Source organism: Pseudochaenichthys georgianus, chromosome 9 (assembly GCF_902827115.2).
Source record: "Pseudochaenichthys georgianus chromosome 9, fPseGeo1.2, whole genome shotgun sequence".
In the NCBI taxonomy this organism is placed as follows: Eukaryota; Metazoa; Chordata; class Actinopteri; order Perciformes; family Channichthyidae; genus Pseudochaenichthys; species Pseudochaenichthys georgianus.
Window position 1 is genome coordinate 30,814,085 of NC_047511.1, and position 26,417 is coordinate 30,840,501.

The 26,417-nt window shown below is 38.9% G+C and overlaps 2 protein-coding genes across 2 annotated transcripts; both read left to right on the top strand.

The window, feature by feature from the left end:
- Positions 1 to 3,097: 3,097 nt before the first annotated feature.
- Positions 3,098 to 12,535, top strand: tmc1 (transmembrane channel-like 1). Its single transcript, XM_071204294.1, has 20 exons — positions 3,098 to 3,134; positions 4,569 to 4,592; positions 5,489 to 5,972; positions 6,094 to 6,282; positions 6,390 to 6,480; positions 6,573 to 6,654; positions 6,849 to 6,955; positions 7,034 to 7,132; positions 7,259 to 7,401; positions 7,478 to 7,622; positions 7,711 to 7,905; positions 8,476 to 8,655; positions 8,738 to 8,890; positions 10,193 to 10,321; positions 10,466 to 10,533; positions 10,617 to 10,856; positions 10,931 to 11,056; positions 11,196 to 11,274; positions 11,824 to 11,956; positions 12,318 to 12,535. Exons 1-20 carry the CDS (start codon positions 3,098 to 3,100, stop codon positions 12,533 to 12,535), a joined length of 2,922 nt encoding a protein of 973 aa, XP_071060395.1.
- A 3,406-nt stretch (positions 12,536 to 15,941) lies between these two features.
- On the top strand, positions 15,942 to 26,345 carry tmc2b (transmembrane channel-like 2b). The gene is made up of 20 exons (XM_034091311.1): positions 15,942 to 15,987; positions 16,314 to 16,355; positions 16,688 to 17,081; positions 18,570 to 18,734; positions 19,572 to 19,662; positions 19,763 to 19,844; positions 19,939 to 20,045; positions 20,152 to 20,250; positions 21,002 to 21,144; positions 21,230 to 21,377; positions 21,725 to 21,919; positions 22,491 to 22,670; positions 22,955 to 23,113; positions 23,276 to 23,404; positions 23,880 to 23,947; positions 24,066 to 24,305; positions 25,067 to 25,192; positions 25,712 to 25,790; positions 25,899 to 26,025; positions 26,118 to 26,345. The coding sequence occupies exons 1-20, from the start codon at positions 15,942 to 15,944 to the stop codon at positions 26,324 to 26,326; spliced, it is 2,829 nt and encodes a 942-aa protein (XP_033947202.1). The 3' UTR covers positions 26,327 to 26,345.
- The last annotated feature ends 72 nt before the right edge of the window (positions 26,346 to 26,417 follow it).

Below are 26,417 nucleotides of genomic sequence, written 5' to 3' on the forward strand. Positions count from 1 at the left end.
CACTTTACACACTCCGCTTTAAAGGTCTTAAATGAACAGTCTCAGTTTGCAGTGGTTGTCTCATTTGTAATCCCTTTGACCAAAATGTGTTTATCGTCACACCTGATTAACCTTCACTCCCCTCTCAGCTCCCTCCCCTCTCTGGCAAAAACAGCCAGCATTGCCCTCAGGGCTGCAACTCCCTGCTGCTTTACGTTTAGTGTCAACATTTGTGGAGCTGAGGAGACTTTAATGCTATACAAAGTTCACGGGTTGTTATCGGCAGAGAAAGGCTGGCAGAATCAGTCAACCAGACGGTGTTTGTGCATTTGCCTTTTACTATTACTGTTACAGTAAAGGAAATAGGATATCAATTATATAATTTTTAACAACTCAAGTTCATTTTAATATGACCAGCAAAGAACTGTTGAATTGAAATTCCCTTTGCTAGTGGCCTTCTCCTCACATTTAAATAGGTACAGTCCAATCCTTTAAACTGTAGTAGTCTACAGGTTTCTTCAGGGTTGTTTTTCCTGCCTCTTCGACCTGTGTTGGGGGGAAGGGATACTGGTGACAGACAGATCATCAGTTACAGAGCTGCTGTTTGACTCATAAAGGACAAACAGACTCTTCGCATTACACATAATTATTGTACCATATAGCACAGTTTAAAGGTCTCCTATTGTGCAAAATCCACTTTTTCATGTCTTTTATAAATAAACATGTGTCCTCTGTGTAACGAGATTCTGAAAGTTTCAGGAAAAAAGATTTGCTCACTTTTTGTCCTGATCCATTTATATAAAAACCTGTCTGAAAAGGAGCTGATCAATTTTTGGCCACTTTATGATGTCATACATTTTTTGGCTTGTGTAACCTTTAGCCAATAACCAACCAAGGTAACACCCACCACCACCTTATCACCTGAATCTCCTCCTAGAGCACCATTGTGTTCTTTTTTTACCAAATATCTCTCAGAGGGGCGTGGGGAGTGGCTCCTTATTTTCATCTAAAGTAACAGACAGAGAATCAGCACTTTTGAAACAGGGCTGAAACAGAGGGGATTATGGGATGCTACAATGACACTTCAGAGACATGTTTTGTATATATCTGAGACCTATAATATTTTGATGAAAAACAGTATAATAAGGGACCTTTAACATACTTTGAAGTGTGTATTAAAATATTGCCTGTGCCCAGAGGTCACGTCATGTTTACAAATCCTTATAAGGTCCTCCTTGAAAAGGTATGTTCATCCAACTTTTAAAATAATAAAATCCCCAAGTGGTACGTTGGTGTATACTATTTTTAAAGAATTTATCCAGCTGCTATTTCTTTGGTAGAATGCAGTTCACACCAATTCACACCAGTTCATTTTCCCTGGCTAGTCGGGACACTACATTAAAAAAAAAAAAAAACATATCCCATTTTTCTTAATAAATAATATTTCTACCAAATAATTTTGGGTCAGACGACACGAAACATGGGCAAAATAAAACAAAAGTAATCTACATGGCTGGATACCACAAGAGATCATCTTGCAGTTTGTTTTGATGCCCCTCGAGGCTTCGATGACCCCCCTCACCTCTCTGTTCTTGGATCCCTCGTAGCTGCTGCTCAGTTTAGCCAAATGAAACTGATATCCCCCCACTCTCCTTGCTCCCATAACAAGATCAACATGTACACAGGCATAGCCATGCTTACATATCTGACTGTGAGGCGTTAACCTTTCTCCACTCGTGCATGCACACATATTTAGACACAGATGACGAAAACAAGTCAGTAAGATAAAGAAGGAAGCGTCATGGAGGTAGAGGCGTGTATTCCTGCATATTCCAGTAAAGAACAGCAGCGCCCTCTACAGGTTCATTGGCTTTGTACTCACTGCCTCTATCTCACATATTGTATTGAATAATATACTGTTTAGATATGGTCTATGAAAAGAGTCCTAAGATAACTTCTGTAATTTAAACAAAGAAGTGAGACCACTACCAAACTGTAGTATGCTAAACTCTTTGAATATACTGAATAGCTATTGTTAATAAACATTTTATATTTTTGAAGTTAGAAGGCTTTGTAACAAGAACATATACATCACTAATATTCTGAGAATAAGAGGATAGACTCACTGGCTCTATAGGTATTTCTACATAAACCTATGCATGTAAAGCTAATAAGAAAAACACATTTTTTTGAAGAAACAGGTGGCCATTAATCACTATCATGGTCCAATTTTATTTACTTTTTTATTGGTGCTTGACATAGATACATGTTGCTACTTTAAGCAATTGGGTATCAAAGTTCAGTGTGTAGAAACAGCAGGAATATAGAAAGATCTAATTGAAGCATAATGTTTAGAACATTTAAAAAAAGCTGTGTACACACATATATTATATGGCCCTTATTTCATGAAAAAAGCTTATTGCGAAATAATATGATATTCAGAGGGGAGTGTGATGTCCCTACTCAGTAACAGCTGAGTCATGTTAGTATATAGTGAAAATAACCTCTCATGACCCTAATGTTTTTGTCTTTTCACACACATGCTTTACTCAGTAAAGCGCACGCACGCACACGCACGCGCACGCACACGCACGCACGCACGCGCACACACACACACACACACACACACACACACACACACACACACACACACACACACACACACACACACACACACACTAATAGACCTTCACAAAACACACACACAAAGCTGCATAAAGGCAGTCATAACTGTTTGAATAATTAATTGCGAGTGAAATTGTGTGTCTCTAGAGTTTCCATGCTGTTATTGTCCCTGTTTCGGGTCGATGGGTGGCGAGGAAAAAGTTAACTTCTCGTGCCAGTTACTCATCGCGTACCAGCTCCAAAACACGCACACGCACATGCACGCGCGCACGCACGCACGCACACACACACACACACACACACACACACACACACACACACACACACACACACACACACACACACACACTGGGTGGGCATCCATCCCTGTAAAGATGCAGAAACAGAGAGACCACTAAAACTATTCAGAAGCTTAATTTCCACCTGCGGTAGACACAGGTTCAGTTGGAAGCTGGTGTAAATGTTTTAGGGGTTATAGGACCATGAGAGGAAGATGACTCGGGACAGTCTGATCACCTCTGAGAATGACGGTAGGACCAGATTTCACTTATTGTTTTTACATATTCATCTTTGGAGGTTGATTAGTAGAGGACAGTCATTCTTTGTGCATATGGAGATACAGGTCTGATATATTTCTTTGTCATAGATTGTTGCAAGTGATCGGCAATTTATGTCAAGTTCATTAGGAATAAATATGACTGATTATTTAAATCAATCAAGGCCCTTTGGATTATTTGCTTGCTATGATAGGTAATCATAACTGTTTTCCATCAACTGTTTTAGTTTCTTATTTTTATATTTTTTGGAAGAAATTAAAATGTAAAAACATTTAAAATGTTGAAATATTGAATTTAAAGTATTCAAACACTTACTCATCAGTAAAAAATCTAAACAATTCTATATATAAATAAAAAAATTATGCTTAGTGTGTTGTGTTGTAGTGTGTTAGCTGCTTTTTCTTTATAGAAAAACATCCATATTTACTTAAAAGAGTGCCTTAATGTCATTCATATGACATACAAGTAAACACAGAACATCAATCATCAATTAAAGGCCAAAAACCGAGAACCTCAAATACATTCATCCTCTACTTTCGTGCATCAGTCAGCTGCATATTTGGGAGTTGGCCTCTTGCCCTCGCCTGTCCCCCCATCCTTGTGGGCGTAGCCTCCCGTCTCCCTTCATTAGGCCATTGTTTGTCTCTTTTGTGCACTCTATTGCACACAGCCGTAATGACCCCGCCGCTGGCCACTCGGGTTACAATAAGGACACACATCAAAGGGCCGACTACATAAATATCAGCTCAATTTGTCAGTGGTCCTCTTTGTTTTTCTCTTCATCCCCTTCACTGCAGGACAATAGTGCCAGGTATACAATAAGGTAGGCTGAGCTCGATCAGTGAAAGGGGCAGTGTTGTGTTGAAGATATACAAAAAACCTGACTGGATTTATAAAGCTGAGGTCATCAGAGGAGGAAGGGGTTGTTGTTGTTGTACTTTATCTGAAAAATACTTATCAACATGAGACAACAGAAAAGCACAAACATTGAATTGGAATTCATGAAAAGAGAAATAATGAAAAAATGTCAATCATAAATAGTTTGCAGAATGACAACAATGCTACTTAAGCTTCGACATTGAAAACATGCCGATTTATTATAATTTTGCATTAGAACAAGCTGTTCAAACTTTTAAATATACACTTTCAGCATGTTTAAATGATTCTCTGCAATGGGAAATCGCATTATCAGTTACATACAATAAACTCTAATTTTATGATAGCATAGTGAAGGAAGACCGATTTTAAAATCATGTCACTCACATGGTGTAAAGGTCCAAATCATTGTTTGTGGGACTCATCCAATTAGGTTGTTTAAAACTAGTTTAATAAGGCACTTTCAGGAACCTTTTAAACCTTTTAAAAACAAAACAAAAACAACTATTTGTGACATTATCTTTCCCACAGTTGACATTGGACTGGAATTTGAAGGTGAGTAAGATCCTACATGAATCATTCAAATGTCCTATGGTTCAATATGATAAAGTGATCATGAAGAGTTTGTCTATAAACTGAAATATTAGGGATCCAGGAGTCTGTTCTCTTTGTATTTTCTCATTTTATCCTGCTCTATCTTGGTTGGGATTATGTAGGACCTGTTTCAAATCAAATCAAATGAAGTTTTATTTATATAGCACCATTTTAAAACGATTTACAGCCAAAGTGCTGTACATATAATAATTACCTTACAGTAAGGACACTATACAGTAAATTCAACAGCACAGTTTGTACAGAATATCAGTATGAGAAAACGACACCCTCTGTCCTTAGACCCTCACATCGTACAAGGAAAAACTTTCGGAGAAAAACCCCACAGTTTAAAGGGAAAAATTGGAGAAACCTCAGGGAGAGCAACATGAGGGATCCCTTTCCCAGGACGGTCAGACGTGCAATAGATGCCGTGTGTAAATCGAAAAGATAATACATTTTACAGCGTAGTAGGTAGACCGAATGTTTGGAAATGCATGTGTTTGTCGTCTTGTTGTTCTTTTACTTCTCTGAGTATAGCTTTACTGTCAACACCAATTTTTCTTTACTTCTAGTTATCATTGCCGTTTGACCCTCTACCATGACCTGTGTCTCCTATTATCTCAGGATCATAACTCCCGGATAAAAACTTGTCAGTGACAGCGAAAAAGAGATAGTTGACTCAGTAGAGAATAATACAAAAAGACTACAGACTGCTAGACAGAGAGAAAGACAGTGACACCAAGTGTCAATGATTTGATCAAGTTGTAAGTGTTATACATACGGTCAAATAGAAAAAAATCCCAGGATGGCAATGCTTATTGCAACTTGGAAACATTGCGTGTATGTTTTTGCTACAGGTCTGGAGGATGAAGTTGATACTTTTCAAGAGGAACATGAGAGAGAAAGACACAGAGGAAAAAGAAGGGATGGTGAAAGAGCAAAAAAGAAGAAGAGGGGAAATGGTGAGGGGAGAAAAAGAGCTTCGAGAGCGGGACGAGAGGAAGACAAATTACAGGCCAGGCGTGAGAAAAAGGGTAGGAGAAAGAAATCAAGCAGTGATCAACAAGCTGAAGGGAGAGAGGGGGATGAGGCGGACCAGCCAACAACGAAAAGCAGTAAGGCAGCAAAAACAAGGAAGAATGTAAAAAATGAAAAAACAAGAAAAGTGGAGAAAGAGGAAAAGGAGGACGAGGAAGACGATGAAGAGAGAAACAGAAAGAGAAAAAAGAAACATGGAAGTAACAAAAAAGAAGAGAATGTAGAGGATGGCAATACACATACAGTGAAGGAGAAACCAGGGGAATTGAAGAAGAAAAAGCACAAGAAAGTAGTGGAAACAAGGTAAAGTCATATTTAAAAAACTCACAATTCAAATCTGTAATTATCTCCTCAGGAAAACGGTCAATGCATGTACACAATAGAGATGCAAAGACATGTAACACACTACTGTTCTGTACCTCAGTTCAGAGAAGGAGACAAGTGAGGAAGAGGACAATGAAGAAGAGGACAGTGAGGAGAAAGAGGTGAGGCCAGAGACTCTGACTCCTGAGGAGCTGGAGACGCTGAAGGAGGCCGTGGACGAGAGGAAGAAACTGATCCAGGGCCTGAGGGGAAAACCCTGGGCAATGAAAAAGAAACTTGTGACCTTACGGTAAATTCACTCGACAGATTTCTATGAAGCTAATCCCCTGAGTTCTTAGGATCAGCTGTATTACAACTTGCCCGTGATTCTCTTTGAAATCTTCTTCTCCCTTGAAGGGAGTCTCAGGAGTTCGTGGAAAAATATGAGGGAGCTTTGGGGAAAGGGAAAGGCAGAAAGTTTTATGCGTACAAGGTCATGATGACCAAGGTAAGTCATACAATCAGTATCGATTTGCATGAATATCAAAATGATTACACTGACTGGATGATGCTTTTTAATGTGTTATATTTCCTTTGAAGAAATGGATGAAGTTTAAACGGGACTTTGAAAACTTCAAAACTGCTTGTATTCCATGGGAAATGAAAATCAAGGAAATTGAAAGTAAGTTTGGTTTATTGGTCCGAATGTTTTTCCACTTCATTACTCTAACTTTATGTTATATTATTCGAGACTTCAAAGTGACTTTCCAAGAAGAATCACATATCTTATACTGTATATTTCCCAGAGCCCCATCTTCCCTGCTTTCCGAAACATAATTATGGTGTAACCTCATATTTATTCCCTCTGCCTCTCAGGTCATTTTGGCTCCTCAGTTGCCTCTTACTTTATCTTCCTGAGGTGGATGTATGGCATCAACATGATCTTGTTTTGTCTGACCTTTGGCCTGGTTATGGTGCCAGAGGTAATGTACATGGATCTTTTTCATCACAACTTCCTGATATTGTGTCTGTAGTTTTGCTCTAATCTTTTTTTCTAAAAGGCATTAATGGGACGGCCCTATGGCACCATCCCAAGAAAGACTGTCCCCCGTGCAGAGGCGCCCAGTGCCATGGACTTCGCTGTTTTATGGGACTTTGGAGTCAGTTTATGCAACACTCACCTCAATCTCTTGAATTAGCATTGTTCTGTTTAAGTCAGTTTTGTCAAATTGAGATACATTATTTGTTGCACCTTCCTTAAGTTATAATTTGCGTCCACTCCGCAGGGTTACGCTCAGTATTCAGTCCTCTTCTACGGTTACTACAACAACCAGCGTGCCATTGGCTGGTTGAAGTTTCGTATGCCTCTGTCATACTTCCTGGTTGGTGTTGGAACAGTGGCCTATAGCTACATGGTGGTCATAAGAACGTAGGTTTGTTATGACGACATTGATTTAACTTCTTGAGCACAATGTAATACTGAATATTCAATTATTATTTTATAGGATGGCCCGTAATGCAAACGAGTCAGGGGTCGGAGATGACAACAGCTTTAATTTCAGCTGGAAGATGTTCACCAGCTGGGACTACCTGATAGGAAACCCTGAGACTGCAGACAATAAGTTTGCTTCCATCACCACCATTTTCAAGGTCAGTGCAGCCGATCCAGTGAAAACATTTATTTCTAATTCTTCTTCTTCTATATCCTGCATATGCCACATCTACCCATGCCATGTAGGAGGCTATCTTAGAGGAGCAGGAGAGCCGAAAGGACGACAACATCCATTTGACTCGATTTCTGCGTGTTCTGGCCAACTTCCTGGTCTTGTGCTGCTTGGCAGGAAGTGGATACCTGATCTACTTTGTGGTGCGCCGCTCGCAGAAGTTCGCCCTTGACGGACTGGAGAATCACACCTGGTGGGAAAGGAATGAGGTAGCCATGAGAGAAGCAATCTGAATAAATATAGAGAAATATGTTAATACTAGGCAAGTTCAGTATAAATATGTATGTGGTCTATCGTTTTGAAGCCATTTAAAAGATTTGGCCTCAAGTCTTTAGTTTGACATTGTTATGCAAATAAAACTACGGAAGCCCTGAGAGGCAGGTGTTTTTTTTGTAAGTGTGCTTTAAATTATGTTATCCTGTTTTATGTCCTAAAAACAGGTTGAGGGGGGTTTTGCTAAGATAATATTTCCAAGTTAATTAATTTAAAAAGTATTTGAAACTAGTCAAAAAAACAGAAAACAACCTTTACATATTTTTCACTATCTGTGAAAACAGGTGAAAAAACGAATGGGACAGGACTGTCAGATGAAATAAATAAAATAGTAGCATAGAAAGAGTAACAAAACACCTTTTTCAACTGTTCTTAAGTTATAAAGACAGGCTTTTTTGATTTGCAAATGTAATTTCAAATCATTTTACCTGCCTCTCAGGGCTTCCATAAAATGTACACCTTTGACTAGAACATTTGAATTATTATAATTGTTTTGTTTTTCTCAGGTCAACATGGTCATGTCATTGCTGGGGATGTTCTGCCCCATGCTGTTTGACGTCATCAGCGCCCTGGAGAACTACCACCCTCGGGTCGCCCTGCAGTGGCAGCTCGGTCGCATCTTTGCCCTCTTCTTGGGAAATCTGTACACCTTCATCATCGCACTCATGGATGAAATCAACCTCAAAGTGAGAAATAGAGCATGAACACATGGGAGATAGTTTATAATTCTATAACAAGCGTAACCTGTGATGTGAATATGTGCTGCAGAGGGAAGAGGAAAATATAGTCAAGTTTAATATAACCACGTGGGAAGCCAGTCTCTACAATATCTCAGCATCAGAAAACAGCACATCTCCACCCGTCACATTCCAGCCGGCGGATGTCCCCAGAGGGCCCTGCTGGGAGACCATGGTGGGCCAGGTCAGTGTGAATGTGTGTGTAGATTATCATGTAATGGTGTGACGGGATTTAAGAGCATACATTTAAGATATGCAATGTGACCAACATTAAATACAAATAGAGGACATAGTGAAATAACCATATTAATTAAATCAAACAAAATGTGTAATATAACAAATTAATGGCTAAATGTTTTAATAGAATACATTATTATACTCAGCTCAGGATTGTAACATTTTATATTTACATTACTTTCACAAATCAAGCAGAAACACTAAAGGTATCAATGAGTAGATAGCTATTTTTAGCCATTTTGTTTCAAGATTGAATTCAGCAATGAAAAAATAAAAAAAGAGAATTGCTAAAATCACGATCTGATACTTTTATAAATATTTACTGAACAGTAAGACAAATAAAAACTTCCTACAAATTAAGATTGGCAATAACATTGTTGTGCATGTTATGTAGGACATATCATTAATTTAAATATGTATACACAATAAACATGCATGTTAAATATATAGACGTATACTCAGTTATGAAGTGGTAAACAAAAAAGATCAACCAATGAGGATGACAGTATTATTTATTTTGAACTTCCCATAGCATTATCAAATCAAATCAAATCAAGTTTTATTTATATAGCACGATTTTTGGTCGAGCCAAAGTGCTGTACATATAATAAAAACAGCCTACAGTAGAGACACTTTACAGAAAATACAACAGCACAGATTGTTCAGAATATCAGTATGAGAAAAACGACACCCTCTATCCTTAGACCCTCACATCGTACAAGGAAAAACTTCCAGAGAAAACCCACAGTTTAAGGGGAAAAAATGGGAGACACCTCAGGGAGAGCAACAGAGGAGGGATCCCTCTCCCAGGACGGACAGACGTGCAATAGATGCCGTGTGTAAATCGAAGAGATAATACATTTGACAGCATATAGACCGAATGTTAGGAAATGCATGGGTCTGTAATAAGAAGATGAATCCACGAGGATGTCAGCTACAATCCTGTGGAAGCCATCAGGGAAGCAGCATGGCGAGACCCAAGGCAGGACCACAGAGACAGGTTCAGCCACGACTTAATCCAGAACTCAGGATAGAGGATCCAAGACACAGGACTACAGCAAGAGGATCAGCCTCGACTCCGGTTCCCGGCGTAGATATAGATAGAAAACAAGAAAAAATATTTGGCTGGGTTAATCGGAACAAGAGAATACACAGACACAGACAGAGATATTATATATAAGTATATTATACTTATACCGTGTACATTATTTACATTTATTATGTTATATTATTGTTTCATCCTTTGCAGGAGTTTGTCCGGCTGATCATATCTGATACGATGACGACCTACATCACGCTGCTGATCGGCGACTTCCTGAGAGCTATGCTTGTTCGTTTTCTCAACTACTGCTGGTGCTGGGACCTTGAGGCAGGATTTGTGAGTCATAACAGTCACTATGCCTCTGAATTTATGAAATCTTTACATTTGATTATATACTTGGGCCTTTTCCCTAGAGGTGATATATAAGTGTATCTTTGAAATGATGAGTCACGGTACTGTTTTGGTTGTTGTTTGTGAAAGCCATCCTACTCTGAGTTTGATGTCAGTGGGAACGTACTGGGCCTGATCTTCAATCAGGGAATGATATGGTGAGAAAACGACATTAGTTTTATTTAAATCTTTAGATGGATAGCATGTTCAGTCTGTCCTTTGGGTTTTGCCTTTCCTCCAGGATGGGGGCTTTCTATGCCCCCTGCCTGCCCGCCCTGAACCTCCTCCGGCTCCACGTGTCCATGTACCTGCAGTGCTGGGCCGTGATGTGCTGTAATGTGCCGCAGGAAAGGGTCTTCAAGGCCTCGGGCTCCAACAACTTCTACATGGCCATGTTGCTGGTCATCCTCTTCCTATCCACTCTGCCTGCCATCTACACCATCGTCACCATCCCCCCTTCCTTTGACTGTGGACCCTTCAGGTAATGATGTTTGTTTTAAGGATTTACAATTTAATTACTTTACGTTATGTCCTGGTCATTTTCTCTCTCCATAGTGGGAAGAAACGTATGTTTGATGTGATCCAGGAGACTCTTGAGTCGGACTTCCCCGCCTGGTTCAGTAAAGTCTTCAGCTCTGCCTCGAACCCTGGACTGGTGCTACCCTTCATATTGCTCATGGTGTGAGTCAGACTGCATTTAAATATATTGTTTTGCATAGCTTAATTAAAATATATTTAATGACCATTTGTACATCATTTTCATTCTTAAATTGCAGTTTAAGGCTCTTTGATGTTTATAATCTGTTATTTTATCTTTCAGACTGGCTATTTATTACTTACAGTCCACATCTAAAAGCTACAAAGAAGCTAATGTTGACCTGAAGAAAAAACTACAGACGGTAAACCAAGACTAGAGTTTGTGTTTTCTTCTCATCTAGCACTTGTTCTCTAGCACTGTATCCACCTTTAGAAATCCTGGAAAGAATAAAGTTTGAATTTGAAATTTCAGATGAATAAAACTAAGGTGGAGATGGTGGAAAGTTGCAGAAATGTTTATGAAAAAACAAGTCATGGAGTATGTGACAATGTTATCCAACACTCTAAATAAAGAGAGAAAACTCAATTTTAGGCAAGTAAATGTAACAAATGAACAGGAACTTGCACATTTGTTATTTGTTTACCTTCAAGAAAATATTTAGCTGCTTCAAAACTTCTTTACAGTATGTAGATGCACCAACAGGTCACATGAGGGCACCGATTCCACACCAGTTGTGTTAATATCATCACTCCAGCAGAGAGCAGCAGAGTAACAGCTCAGATCTGTTACAGAGTATCATCAGCAGCTGAATAAGTGATCTCTGAAGTTCTCTGTGTGGATGTTGTTCTCTGAGTGAGATGAATATGCTTTCTTTAGTCAGTCTTACACATTGCTTTATGTCTCATTCAAGCAAAATGAGGAGAACAAGAAGAAAAACAAACTAGCAGCGTTAAAGGCCCAGATGGATTTAGAAGAGGCCCGAAAAGCGGCATCACCTTCTGCAGAGCATCAAAAGAACAACAACGCTTCACCAGACCAAGAAGGTGGTACTTGAAATGAAGCAGATGATTTCTAATGTAAACAATAAGTACATTTGTGAACTTGAATTCAAATATGAACTTTTAATCTATGGAGGCCTGACACTGTCACGAAGAACACAAGGCTTTTACAAGTCAGAAAAATAACTTAATAAATAATTAAAATGTGAGTTCAAAGAAAAATAAAGCTTTATACTTTTACTTTAACATACGAACAAGCACACACGTTGTATTCTTTACCACAAATCAGACAATATAATAACTTTCTTTCTTTACACACATTTATCTAGTTATTTCATATATTCCCATTACCAGCCAAATGTGTTGTACGCTTTACAGTTTTTTGCCCCCCCTTCTCCTTTAGCAGATGAGGAAGAAGACCGTGGCAGAAGTCAGAGGATGTATCATAGTAAAAATGGACGAAGCCCTCCTCCTCATCGCCATGACGGCCAACTTCCTGCCACCAGAGCCCCTGTACCCAGGAACTATCCCCAAGGTAACCAGGGGTCTGCTGGCTACCTGCCGAGTTTCCCTCGGGAAAATGAAGCCAGGATGCACAGGGTGCCGAGTCTGCAGAGACACTGAGGGAGTGAAGAAAAACACAGCATGTCACTCAAAACTATGCACTTTATTGAGAATTTTGAATAATTATATGTTAGTCTGTTAGTCCTTAATATAAGTGTTTTTAAAACTGCATTTATGATCAAATAACCTGAAAGCAGTGCAAATGACAAGTGTAATTGTTAATGTATTCACTGTATAAGCTCTAACAATACAAGATTCTCATTTTCTTTACATTTCATTGTTTTAGTTCCAACATTTCCCAAATATTTTCAAAGCATTGATCACTAAGTTTGTAAGCTAAATCTGTTTTAAATTGTACATTTATTGGTAATACTATGAGTAAGCTGACAATCCTTTTGTGCATCAAACAAAACAGGGTAACATATTTCTGCTTTAGAATTACCCATGAAATAAATCCAAAGCTTGTGTTGACCCAACTAGAGATTCAAATGGGGACTGAATTATGATAAAGTTGTGTAAAAAAAGGATTTAATAATCTAATATATATCTTTCAAGTCACTATCTATCACAAAAAGAGGTAACACAATGGGGATTGAGCCTGAAAAAAGCCCTTAAACGTAAGGCTGCCAAAGAGAGGATAAAACAGAATTAATATTAACTTTATTTCACAATAAAAAAAGATAACTTCACATTGCCTTGTCATTTTTCATTCAATTAAATCTCAAGGCTGTATTAGTGAGCACTAGACGGATTCGGAACATATATTATTTTCTTCTCTGCTACAACATAGATTTGATCACATGCGATAACCTTACTTTAACTTGTTGCTATTAGTCTTAGTTGATCATTCACTTTCCTAACAGATAGTTATTTTGATAAACAATTGTTTTAAAACCGAATTCACAGCATATATTTGTCTCTTGGCCCCTCACACTGAGACTCTGAGCGCAGCTGTCCCTGGACCTGTGACTGGGCCAAAGCATTAAACAATTCATTCGACATGGAGGCCATTTAACCTTAGCTAGCCTGGCTTAAATGGATCTCTTGTTCATCTCTGGCTGGACACTACACACTCAACTTAAACCTGTTTTTCAGTTGTACGATACAAGTGAGGCTAAAACTGTAAATCACACATAAGAGAGTCAGATTATGTATTTTTCGGACACAAATGTAGTCTTTGCCAACATTCAGATTTGAGCTGTCAGTCTTGTAATTGTTGTTCCTGACCTCCATCACGTAGCATGGATACTCGTATCATCTGATAACTGCGTTGCCATTTCCAGTGTCCTGTAAATCAGCCCGTCATCAAGCAGTCCTGTCAGGCAGATGTAAAGTGATGGTGTCTTCTCATTAGTTTAACTTTATTACCATGAAATTCAATATATTGTTGGTTATTCAAAGACATGAAATGTAATATCTGAGTGTTGAAAGGCTTGTCAATGAGGAATAAGTGTTGTGTCTAAATCATTCAAGACAACAACTCAACATGCTCATAGCGTCACTGACTGAATTACAGTGCCAATCAAATCCACTTCCATTGATGCTCATGATCAATTCATGGTAAGTAAGCATTAAGAATGAATTCTGCAGTTATATGAGAACTTGAGGATGGAGTAGGCCTATGCTTTATTCACTTATCATAGGCCAAGATTTGTCAATTTAATTATTTAATAAAGACTCAAGGAAGACTGAATAAATGATATTGAGATTATCTGCATCCCTTATATTTATTCTGGTAATAACAGCCCCCTAATGCTCAGGGTCCCCCTCCTTCTGCTGCTGATGTGTTTTGGCTCCGTCCCAGTTCCCCTCCATGCTGGTACACTGAAGAAATCTGAGCCCTGATGGGTTGCACATTACCGGATATCTCAATGTCTGGTGTGCCATGATGGGTATATATTTGATTAACTAATGGTGATGGTAGGAGCAAGTTATTGCAGCACTACAAGCACTGATTTGACTGCTGGTACGGTGTCCTATTTATCATTTGGAGAGCAAAGAGTTTCAACTTAGTGCAAAGCTTATTTAATGTATCTTTAATATATATGCATCTTGTCCTTCTGTAAGATTAATTACAGTATGTTGAGAAAAGGGATGGGGAGGAATACTGAATGTTTGTAGTAAAGGGAGGAGACAGTCAAGGGGAGGAGCGACAAAAGCTACAACACTGAGGGATTAGCTTTTCTTTCAGGTACAAACTCAAGCCAGCATTCATACAACTCCAGGAAGTCTGTTGCTCTCTGTGTCGGCAGCCGGGCGTCTCCGGTTTCCTCCTGTATTATTCAAAAGGTCAGATCTGACATTTGACCATAACAGGTAGTAGTGGCTGCATCTCAGTGGTTGGAATACACTGCTTGAACATGAACTTAAATCATTATCCAGCATTTTGTAATGTTTACATAATGATCTGTTTATGAAAGGATATGCCACACAGTGATAAGTCACTCCTGAAACTATGGCAAACTGGATCTTTTATATGGCCAATAAGAGGCTTTAGCAGTCAAACAAACATTTTATTTTACAAAGCCATATTCAGTCTTTTTGTACAAAGTGTTTCCTTGTTGAGCTACAGCGAAAATATATTTACACCAACAACAAAAAAAGACTATGAGTTGTAAAACACCCTCTACTAACTGAGACTGCAGACTCGATTTACACATGGGCTTGTGAGAATTGTTTTGAGATAAACTTTAAAAAATGTTAACCTATCCTTTAATCAATGGTTTGTAAAACTGACTGATTTTTTCATTAAATAAAGCTCTGTTATTGCAGTTACATGTTCACTGAGTAACTATTGTTTGTTTACTTGTAGCACACTCCCTCAGAGAAGTCTTACAGTATTTAAGTAGAGTGACTTGTTTCACTTTTCACTCAGGATTACTTAAGCATTCATTTCACTTTAATGGCAGCTTATCATCAATGAACAATTGCTGTGGTGTCTCATTTCTGGGTCACAGATGATGCCGATGATGACCTTCTTTTTTCTGTGTCAAAGTCTTGTGTGATCCCACAAATGATATTACAACTTTACAAATTGTTAGCCATTATCCAATTTAAATAAACTTAAGAAGGTGAATTGTGGCCAAGCTCTTGTTCAAGTCAAATATCAATTTGCATTTTGATTGACAAGTCCATTGTGTGATCCTGTTTTCTCTCGGGCTCCTTGTTATAATCTAATGACCTGTGTTGTCTGTGGCGGTCGTCAAGGAGGCTCAGCAGAGGAACACCTGTTTCTGTGTGTGTGTGTGTGTGTGTGTGTGTGTGTGTGTGTGTGTGTGTGTGTGTGTGTGTGTGTGTGTGTGTGTGTGTGTGTGTGTGTGTGTGTGTGTGTGAGGGTGTGTATCCTGGCATTTTGTTGCAGCACCATCACAAGTGTTACAGCTCCTTTAAACTCATGGAAGGAGAGGAAACAAAAGTGAACAGACGAGGACTAACTAAAGGAAATATCTAAAAGAGACACAGCAAAATGCCTCCAAAGAGGAAAAAACATTTTGCCATTCGGGTTGAAGAAGGTGAGAAGATTTGTTTCATGATATCTTGATAAAAGTAACAGTTTTTTTTATTGTTTCTAACAATCACTCTTCAGCTCTAACTATTTACTTTTTGACTACATTGATAATCACTGAGTAAACTTAATTATTTGGGGTTATGAAAGTGTTGGACAGTAACTACATTTAATTAAGTACAATTTGGAGGTGCCTAGCTTGACAATTTATATTTTGTGCTACTTTAAACTTCTGCTCTACAACAATTAAGAGGCAATGTCTTAAAAGGCATGTTTTTGTTTGGGTTGAGATGTTTCCTCTTCATTTGTGCTTTTTGTTCTATATGTTCCCAGTTGGGATGGAGGTTGATGCTGTATCAGACAGTGGAAGTGAAGGTAAGTTTGTTTGCTTTTCATCAGATAAACAATTCAATGGAGCAGAATTTGACCATGACATGATCTTTCTCAAGAATATTATGAACAAATAAGTATAAATACCACTGTGTTTCCCTATTTTTCCTCTCTTGTCCAAGATTAGTTGCAACTTTAAAACATTCCTCTTTAATAGAGACTTAATAAAACAATTTCAGATGATCTTTTTGCACCTCGTCCTTTGAATACTTTGTACTATTGATGAGCTACAATTACATTATAGTATTATTATTACCTGATGTTATGTTGGAAGAATTTTCAGCTGTTTACTTATAATGTGCATGTTTTTTACTCAGACGAGGCCAGGAGGAGAGCTCAAAACAGAAGAGCCAAACCACAACGTAAAGCCAAAAAGGTCAGCGAGGATGACGAGGATGACGAAGATGAGGATGAGGCACCAAGGAATAAAGGACGAAGGAAGAAGACTAAGCCACAGGACAGCGATGAAGACGACGAGGAAGACAAGCGGAGTGTGAAAAGAAAAACGTCAAAAGCTTCCAGGAAGAAAGCTAAGGAGGAGAGCGATGAGGGGAGCGAAGAAGACAAAAAGAAAAGAAGAAAGCAAGGGACAGCCGGGTCCAAAAAGGATAAAGAGGAGCAGAACAAGGAGAAGGGGAATGTTAAAGGGAAACAAGGGAAGGATAAAGGTGGGGAGAAGGACAAGAAAAAGAAGAATGGGAAGATAAGCAGGTGCAGTATTCTCTGACCTCCCTGCACTCTTCACAGAACCCGGAAGGGTTTTTTCATTCAGAGGCATTCCCTTAATTCATGCCATTAAAGGGGCCCTATTGTGCTCATTTTCAAGTTCATAGTTGCTTCTACTGTGACCTGTTTACACGCTTCAATGTTCAAAAAGGTATTTATGTTTCTCATACTGCCTGTGCTGCAGTACCTCTTTTCACCCTCTGTCTGAAACCAGAGCCCAGTCTGCTCTTACATAGTGATGTCAATAAGTTACTAAGTAAATGAGTCCAATGGAGGTGTTTCAGGCAGGGGGGGATTTTGTGGGAGAGAAACTCCCTCTGGATGGAACCTTGGGATTTTAGCCTTTGCAGACCGTTAACATGCACAGAAACCTATAACACACCAAGGGAAAGATAAAAACCCCAAAAGGCATAATAGAGCCCCTTTAAGAGGTTATATAGTTAGTTTTCAATGTAGCATATTAGCAGTCATGTGTTGTTCATGTACTGAGAACAGTTTAATATTGGCTTGTTAAAGGCTTAATTCCGTTTTTGATAAACAAGTCAGCATGTTACAGATTTTTGGCTGCTACGATGGATGGTGTAATCTAATTTCTTCATCCATAATTTACTGCTGCCTTAATATAAAGGCAACAGGACAAAACATCCTGAGACATCAGATCTCCCTACTGTTTTATTGGCTGGGAGTTGGCTGCATTTTTAAATGCAGCTTACATCCAGCTCTGACTATCCAGTCCCAATAAGGAACACGTTTTACATTTTTGTAGCAACATTTTGAATCCATACGGTGACTCTGCTAAAAAAATATTTGATATCATAACTTCATTTTTGTAGAAATAAAACAAACAAACAAATGCAGCATAAAAGGTAAAAAATAACTGATAGAATAACTGTCAACATTTCAAATGTTTTGTCATGAAGAAAAACATTTGAAATGTGCCGTGTCCATGACCATTACTGTAGACCAAATCTAACCTCCAGTATTCACACATTTTTACACAAGTGTGACGATGACAATCGGTGCCACTCCAAGCTTTGCGCTGAAAAGTTGACAACATTTTAACTTTGAAAACACAGCAAAAGAGAGGAGCTCACACCAGACGTGCCACTATAGGGAAACATTGGATTTCCTTGTGAAGCCTTATTGTGACCCAAACCATTGGACACATTTTTACAACAACCTCATGATGGTTCCAGATGAAAAGAGAATTTCCTTGAGAATTAAATGTATTACAACTGTATAAGTCTTGGATACCCACGGTATTGAAAGACTAAGGTATAAACTTGCCTGATCTCGAATTAAAAAATGTTCTCTTACAAATGTGATGTCAAGACAATGGGTGCAAAACTGAATACTGACTTCAAACTGTAGTCTGAAATATTGTAGCCCAAAAAGTGGTTTACAATGCAAGAAACACAACACAGGTTAAGATGTCAAAGCCATGGCATGTGACAGCTCTTTTCCCTTTATCAGCTCTTCTTCCTCCTACTCCTCCTCCTCCTCCTCTGGTTCTGATGAAGAGTCGCTGTCGGAGGGAGAGATGGAAGTCCTGAAGGAACAGGTGGAGGAGAAGAAGAAACTGATCGCTACGTTAAGAAACAAACCCTGGCGCATGAAGAGGAGACTCGTACTGCTCAAGTAAAAACCAAAACACAAAACTCACATCCTCTGCCTGTCCACTTGTGGTTGCTGTTGCATTTATTTTTTTCATATCTTTTTTGTTCTTGTTTGAATTTTTTCTTACACCCACTTCCCTAAATGCCATCACTCATGTCATGTACATGTGATGTTGATCATTGGTTATTAAAACATGTTTATCTCTAACTAAGCTGTTTTGTACTTCTCTTTATCAGTGCTGTGATCTATGAAAAGTCAAAACTAACTACTAAAAGTCAGAGCATGTTTCCTATGGGACAATAACTTGCTTATCACTCAAATAAGAATTTTCTTTGACAAGAATGTTATGGTTTGCCAGATTAATCTTATTTTTTCTGATACATTAAATTCTGCTCAAAGATAAAAGCTCTTAATGATTAGATCCAGATATTTATCCATCCACAGACAACAGTCTGTAAATCTCAGGTAAACACGAAGCAGCAGCAAACACTACGCTGGGTGTGATTCAGCCTGTTACACATCTTCCTTACACTGCTGGGCCAGGGCCAATGTAGGTTAGTGTGCACACGTACGTTGCTCTATGTAAAGATCAGTGTAAGCAAGACAACCCGATAGGTGGACTGCCTTAAATTGTGAATGAGCTTGACACTGTTTAATGCATGTTGTTGTGGCTAACTCACCTGCTGCTTGCCAACTCTTCCTCCTGATGCTCTCACCATATGAGTTGCACCATCAATCATCATTGGTTTTCCTGTGTTCCCTTTAGCCAATGACTAATTCAGTCCTTGGTTGAATAGATCATGTTTTTCAGTTGGATGTTGCTCACTTTATTTCATTGGTGTTTATATTTCCTGACAGGGAAGCTCAGGAGTTTGTTGACAAATTTGAAGGAGCTCTCGGGAAAGGAAAAGGCAGGAAGCTGTATGCGTACAAAGTCATGATGGCCAAGGTAATCTGCTCATTGTGCAACATTCACAGAACAACAACAACTTTATAACGAGGATGATATTATGGAATTAACTATTTGAAACCTTTTTATTTTATTTCAGAAACTAATCAAATTTAAACGTGACTTTGAGAACTTCAAAACAGCCTGTATACCCTGGGAGCGAAAGATAAAGGAAGTAGAAAGTAAGTACCACTTTGACATAGTTGGAAAAAAGGATCTTACTGTTTCTAATATAACTACATTGCAAAGTCAAGTTCTCTGTCTCCCGTATCATAGGTCACTTCGGGTCATCAGTGGCCTCCTACTTTATTTTCCTGAGGTGGATGTATGGTCTGAATATGGTCCTGTTTGGGCTCATGTTTGGCCTGGTGGTGCTGCCTGAGGTACAGCCTTTTTACTAGTAAAAGTTATCAGGTGGTTCTTGATTCAGCAGACATTGTTCACGTTTTCAGCTTTCCTTTCTCACCTCCATGCATTTCCTCTGTTTAGATTCTTATGGGTCTTCCCTATGGTTCAATTCCCAGGAAAACTGTGCCCCGTGAAGAGCAGGAAACAGCCATGGACTTCTCTGTGCTCAATGACTTTGGAGTAAGGATCTTAGCTTGGTTGAATTCAAAGCATGGCTGGAGACTCAAGGCTGTCTTGATTTGTTCTTAACAAGATGTTATTGTTTTTTTACTTAATCTTTGTTTAGCCTTGTTCAAAATGTGGGAAAACCGTTTCCGGGAGTTTTTTTTAATGGTTTTAATGTCATCTTAATTTGGTCTCATTGAGAATAAGACTGTGATGACATCCACCTCACCGTTTGATAAAGAAATAAATGAGAATGAAGTTTGTGATAAAGCAAAGTAATTGGGTTAATGGAACAGTGGGACAATACAGGATATATTCAAGGAAAGACATGAAGCCACAATAGTTTTACAGATGGAAGAAAACAGACATATCTATTAAGTACTAGAAGTTTGATTTCAAATATTTGTGTTAAATGTTGAATTTGAAACTTGAATGACAGTCTGCTGTTAGTTAAAGTTTTGATGGAAGGAAAGTTAGAATCAATGGTGTAGGTGCAGAATAACCCTAACACTAACCCATTGGTGATTTCTGCATTTTTATGTAATGATAATTAGAAAGCAAAGCATCAAAGGCAGACTGAAGATTTGACAAGGCCTTAATTAGAATGGAACCTGGGAAATATAAAGCGGTATCATCAATGCAAAGAATATAACATTGAAGTGTTGATTAGAAATGTATGTTATTTATGTATAATGTAAAACGCAATGGACCAATGATTGACCCCTGTAATGTGTCTGTTTGTATGACTCTTTGAACACTTCAACAGGGATACATCAAGTATTCCTTTTTGTTCTACGGGTACTTCAACAACAATCGAAGGATCGGGCTGCTGCAGTTCAGGCTCCCACTGTCATACCTGCTGGTGGGCGTTGGCATCTTTGGATACAGCCTGATGGTTGTCATAAGAACGTAAGGCAGGACACAAAACAATCAGATGTACCTCAAAGGAAAGAGATGTTTGTTTATTTTCAATAAGGGGATTTTAATTTTGCAGGATGGCTCGTAACGCCAATGAAGGAGGGGACGGTGCGGAGGAGGGAGAGTTCACTTTCAGCTGGAAGATGTTCACCAGCTGGGATTACTTGATAGGAAACCCAGAGACTGCAGACAATAAGTACGCCTCCATTACAACCAGCTTCAAGGTTAGCAGGTGTGTGTGTGTGTGTGTGTGTGTGTGTGTGTGTGTGTGTGTGTGTGTGTGTGTGTGTGTGTGTGTGTGTGTGTGTGTGTGTGTGTGTGTGTGTGTGTGTGTGTGTTTGTGTTGGGAGATGCGCATTGCAACATTAGCAAGAAAAACACAAAAATCAAACAATCATACATAAATAAATCCGTCATGGAAGAACTTGAGATAATTTCCTCACCAACAAAAGTCTTGGCCATTTAGCAATATGTTGTATTTGAAAGATTTTCAGGAATATTCAACTATGCTAAAGCCAAAACACTTTTTAATTAATTGAAAGTTTGTTGATTTATTTTTGCCCCGTTGTAGGAATCCATTGTGGATGAGCAGGAAAACCAGAAAGATGAGAACATCCATCTCAGACGGTTCCTCAGGGTCCTGGCAAACTTTCTGATCACGTGCAGTCTGGGAGGAAGCGGATACCTCATCTACTTTGTGGTGAAGCGTTCTCAGGACTTTGCTAAAATGGAGAAGGAAAATCTTTCGTGGTTGGAAAAGAACGAGGCAGGTTGACCTTAGATTAGCTTTCTGTCCCCAGAGTCAGAACTAAACATGGTAAAGCAGCGTTCAGTTATCAGTTATTATGCTCCAAATATCTGGAACAAACTCCCAGAAACCTGCAGGTCCGCTGCAACTCTGACTACTTTTAAATCCAGGCTGAAGACTTTTCTTTTTGTCGCTGCTTTTAATTGAAACTGAGCCGTTGTGTTCATCAGTAAAGTGGAACTTCTGTGTGAACTATTCATATCTTAAACTGCACTGTAACTTTTTATTCATGTACTTTTTATTCATGTATTTTTTCTTTTAATGTTTCTTTTATTATCTTTTCTTTTTAATGACTGTTTTTAAATGCCTTTGTCTTAATGTCTTTCATTTTTGTAAAGCACCTTGAATTGCCTTGTGTTGAAAGGTGCTATATAAATACACTTGCCTTGCCTTACCTTAGATATGTGGTTGACCTTTAACCTTCATGATGATTTTACGGATTATCCTTTTGTAAATGACACAAAGAGCTGATTTTGTTGAGGCTTGGAATATGAGATAAGTAACCCCCATCTCTCGTGTAATATATCAGGTGGAGTTTGTGATGTCTCTGCTGGGGCTGGTGTGTCCTCCTCTGTTTGAAACCATCGCAGAATTGGAAGATTATCACCCTCGTATTGCCCTCAAGTGGCAGCTGGGACGAATCTTTGCCCTCTTTCTGGGAAACCTTTACACCTTCCTCTTCGCCCTGTTTGATGAGGTTAATGAAAAGGTATGACAGATTTGCCTTATCACAACTTGATATGTTGTTTTCTTCTTTGTAAGTGTAAAAATGCAATTTGCCGTTTTAGGGACAGTTTTTGTTGGACCACATTTTTTTAAGCTTCAAGGAATTATGAGAGTGGTATTGATCTTGTCATCCAACTCTCCAAAAAGTTTCAAGTTATTCCTGAAATATGCAACTATTTCTCTGAATCCAGCAAACTGTGTATCTCTGTGTGTGAATTGTGTGAATTGGTGCCTTTAGTATGCTTTAATGCGTTTTCTATTCTTCAGTTGGAGACAGAGAAGTCCATCAAGAATGCCACTGATTGGGCTTTTGAGCAATACTACACCAACTACAGTTCCCATTACAACACCACAGATGTGCCTCCTCCAAATGTGCACCCAGCGGACGTCATCAGAGGACCCTGCTGGGAGGATGCAGTGGGAATAGTCAGTAGTTGGTTTATATTTTATACTTTGGTCGACAGTGAGATTTTTTTTCAGTTTTCAGCATCATTCCTCTTTTCAGACCATCCATTCAATCACACAGTAGAGAACAGTTGTCTAATTTTTCTATTGCTGCTTTTCACATTGCTTTCTGATCCTGTGTAGGGATTTGTGAAGCTGATCGTGTCGGACATGCAGGTGACATATTTAACCATCTTGATTGGTGACTTTGCGCGAGCTTTCATTGTCCGCTTTCTTAACTACTGCTGGTGCTGGGACCTGGAGGCTGGATTTGTGAGTACCTGTGTTGTGTGTCAGTGTGTACATATGTGAATTTTATTTCAAATATTTAAATGATTGATACATTTACTTTCTTCTTTTTTTTTACCAACAAACACAACACAGTTTCTTTGTCTTGTGCTTTAAACACATCGTTTTTAAACATATCTGCATTAAAGTGGCTGAATGTTCATTATATGATGGTGAATAAAAACGGTTTTAAGTTGTTAATGTATCGCTTCCATGTCATTCAGCTATTATTAAACACTGCTTGAGTACAACACAGTTCGTATTGGATCCTTTTCAACTTGATACCATACAATGACATCTGGCAAGACAGCTGATCCCTAACATTCAGTGACACAGGACACTGCAAAGAGAACTTAATTACAGAGAGAGAAACATTGTCACAGAGAGAGGAGAAACATAACAAGTGTGGCTCTTATTAAGTCATGTGAGCTTTCTAATCATGTGGTTGTGTTGATTCCAGCCTTCATATGGAGAGTTTGACATCAGTGGAAATGTGCTGGGGCTGATCTTCAATCAAGGAATGATATGGTGAATTACCCCACGTCTACATGCTTGATTTACTATTCTGTCTCTTTCTATATTATCTAATGGAGCTAATGATTGTGTTTATGTGTTGTCTAAATAATTTTGCTGCTGTTTTCCTAAGGATGGGAGCATTTTACGCTCCAGGCCTGGTGGGTCTGAACGTGTTGCGTCTCCTGTCCTCGATGTACTACCAGTGCTGGGCAGTGATGTGCTGTAACGTTCCTCATGAGCGAGTTTTCAAGGCCTCGCGGTCTAACAACTTCTACATGGGCCTGCTGCTGCTTGTGCTTTTCCTCAGTCTGCTGCCTGTTGTCTACACCATCATGACCGTGTCTCCGTCATTTGACTGCGGGCCTTTCAGGTCAGTAAGCGGCGCAGACAGTGGAATTAAAAAACAACATGATATTGAAATGGATATTAAAAAACCTGGACTGTTGTGATGCTTCATGATGCATTCTTCTGCAGGTCAAAAGTATTTTAGTCAGTGAATTAACTAAATGCATCTATCCAACACCATTTAAAACCTATGGAGTCTATGTATTGGCAGTATGTCTATTGGTCAATTTCAACAACTATCATAAAATGTCATGGTTCCCAAAGTCTTAGTGTGACAGGGTCATATTGTTCACTTTTTGCTGTACTGTGAAAAGGCTTATGCCATCCCCATCGTCCCCATAAACATCAGCTCTACTTTTTGTTAAATTCAAAATTCAAAAATTTGATAATATTAGCATGCAAACTAACACGCTAAACATAGATGGTGTGAATGTTGTGTACGATGTCATTAGCATTTAGCTGAAAATAAATAAACCTCCAGTAACAGCATGTATCTCAAATGTATTACCTATTTTGGTTATGATGATTTAAAGTGGAACTTGATGAACCTTTTATGCATTAGCCTACTATTGGCTTGTGAAAAACTATAAATGTTCACTTTGTTGCAGCCAGAAGTACACTGGTGCAAAAACACAGTTTAGTTTGATTTGCTTTATTTGTAAGGAACAATTCACAACACACCAGAACATGTTTAGAAAGAAAACTGTGTAACATTTGTGACTTGGTTGACATTACCTTTGCTATACCTCAAACCGTGTTCTGTATTTGATCCATGTTTTCCCCTAGTGGCCAGGGGAAAATGTACGATGTGATCATGGAGACTATAGAACAGGATCTGCCACCTTTCTTGGCTAACATTTTTACATATGCCACCAACCCTGGACTCATCCTGCCTGCTGTCCTCCTCATGGTGTAAGTATCTCTCACATATCGACTGAAAAAGATTTAGTTGTATCTGAAAAAAAAGGCAAATTGAGGTGTTCTGGATAAGAAAGGGAGATATATCAAGGCATTGAAAATATTACATTTTATGTTCTGTATTTCAGCTTTTAAAATGTCCCTTAACTACAGAAGTAAATCTGTTATTTGTGTATTTTCATTGCATATTCATAATTCTATAAATCAGATTTATTTTAATGTTTCCATGTGATTATGACATCCTTCTTAGACAATATTGGCAGTGTGTTGGAGCATTCACTCCTGTGTCCTATTGTTTTTTTTCATACTACCACAGGGGGGCACTAATGTCCAAAATGTTAAAATCTCTATATTTTGTGTGTTTACCGTTATCTGTTTTCTTTTGGATTCAAACATTAACATTTGGAGGGTGTGACCTTAGTTTATTTCCTTGTGTTTAAAGCCTGACTCTGGTCTAAGCTGTTGTGACATTTAACACTATAACTTTAACCTAAGGAACCTTTACCACTGCAGGTTGGCGATCTACTACCTGAATGCAGTGTCAAAGGGATACCAAAATGCAAACCTTGACCTTAAAAAGAAGATGAAAATTGTCAGTATGAGCGTTCTCACCATATTGTTTCCATCTTTTTTGTTATATTTCCTGTGTTCAAGATTCAATAAAAAAAATGTCTGTCTCAATAATCGGTGGACACTTTAGGCCCGAGACGAGGAGAAGAACCGCAGGAACAACAAGGACAGCACTAATGAAGTGATGAAAGACCTGGAGGACCTGCTGCCTAACAAGTCTCGAATACCGCCTCCCGTTGAGGAAGAGCCCCGTCCTGGTACACACAATTATCTTTCTTTATGCACATGCCATCAGCCAATTTGCACACGACTTTTCTCACAGCTCTTTTTACTCTCTCAGATGTCATAGTTGATAAAGGCGCCAAGTCTCCCAAAATAAAGCCGGGTGCAGCAGCAAGAGGAGTTAACCTGCAGAAGGACGTGTCTCTGGCTGCCCCTAACCCCAGAGCTCCAGTCACCCGCGCCCCGGGGCCAAGAAGAGGGCCTCCTGGAAATGCTAGGAGTCCCCAACCTGGACCTGGGAGAGGAAGAGGTCGGGGGGGACATCCCAGTCGATAACAGTCATGTTCAAGGACTAAAATCCAAACGTCACCTAATATTCCCCACAGATAACATGTCTGCTAACATGAGCACTGCAGTCAGTCATACT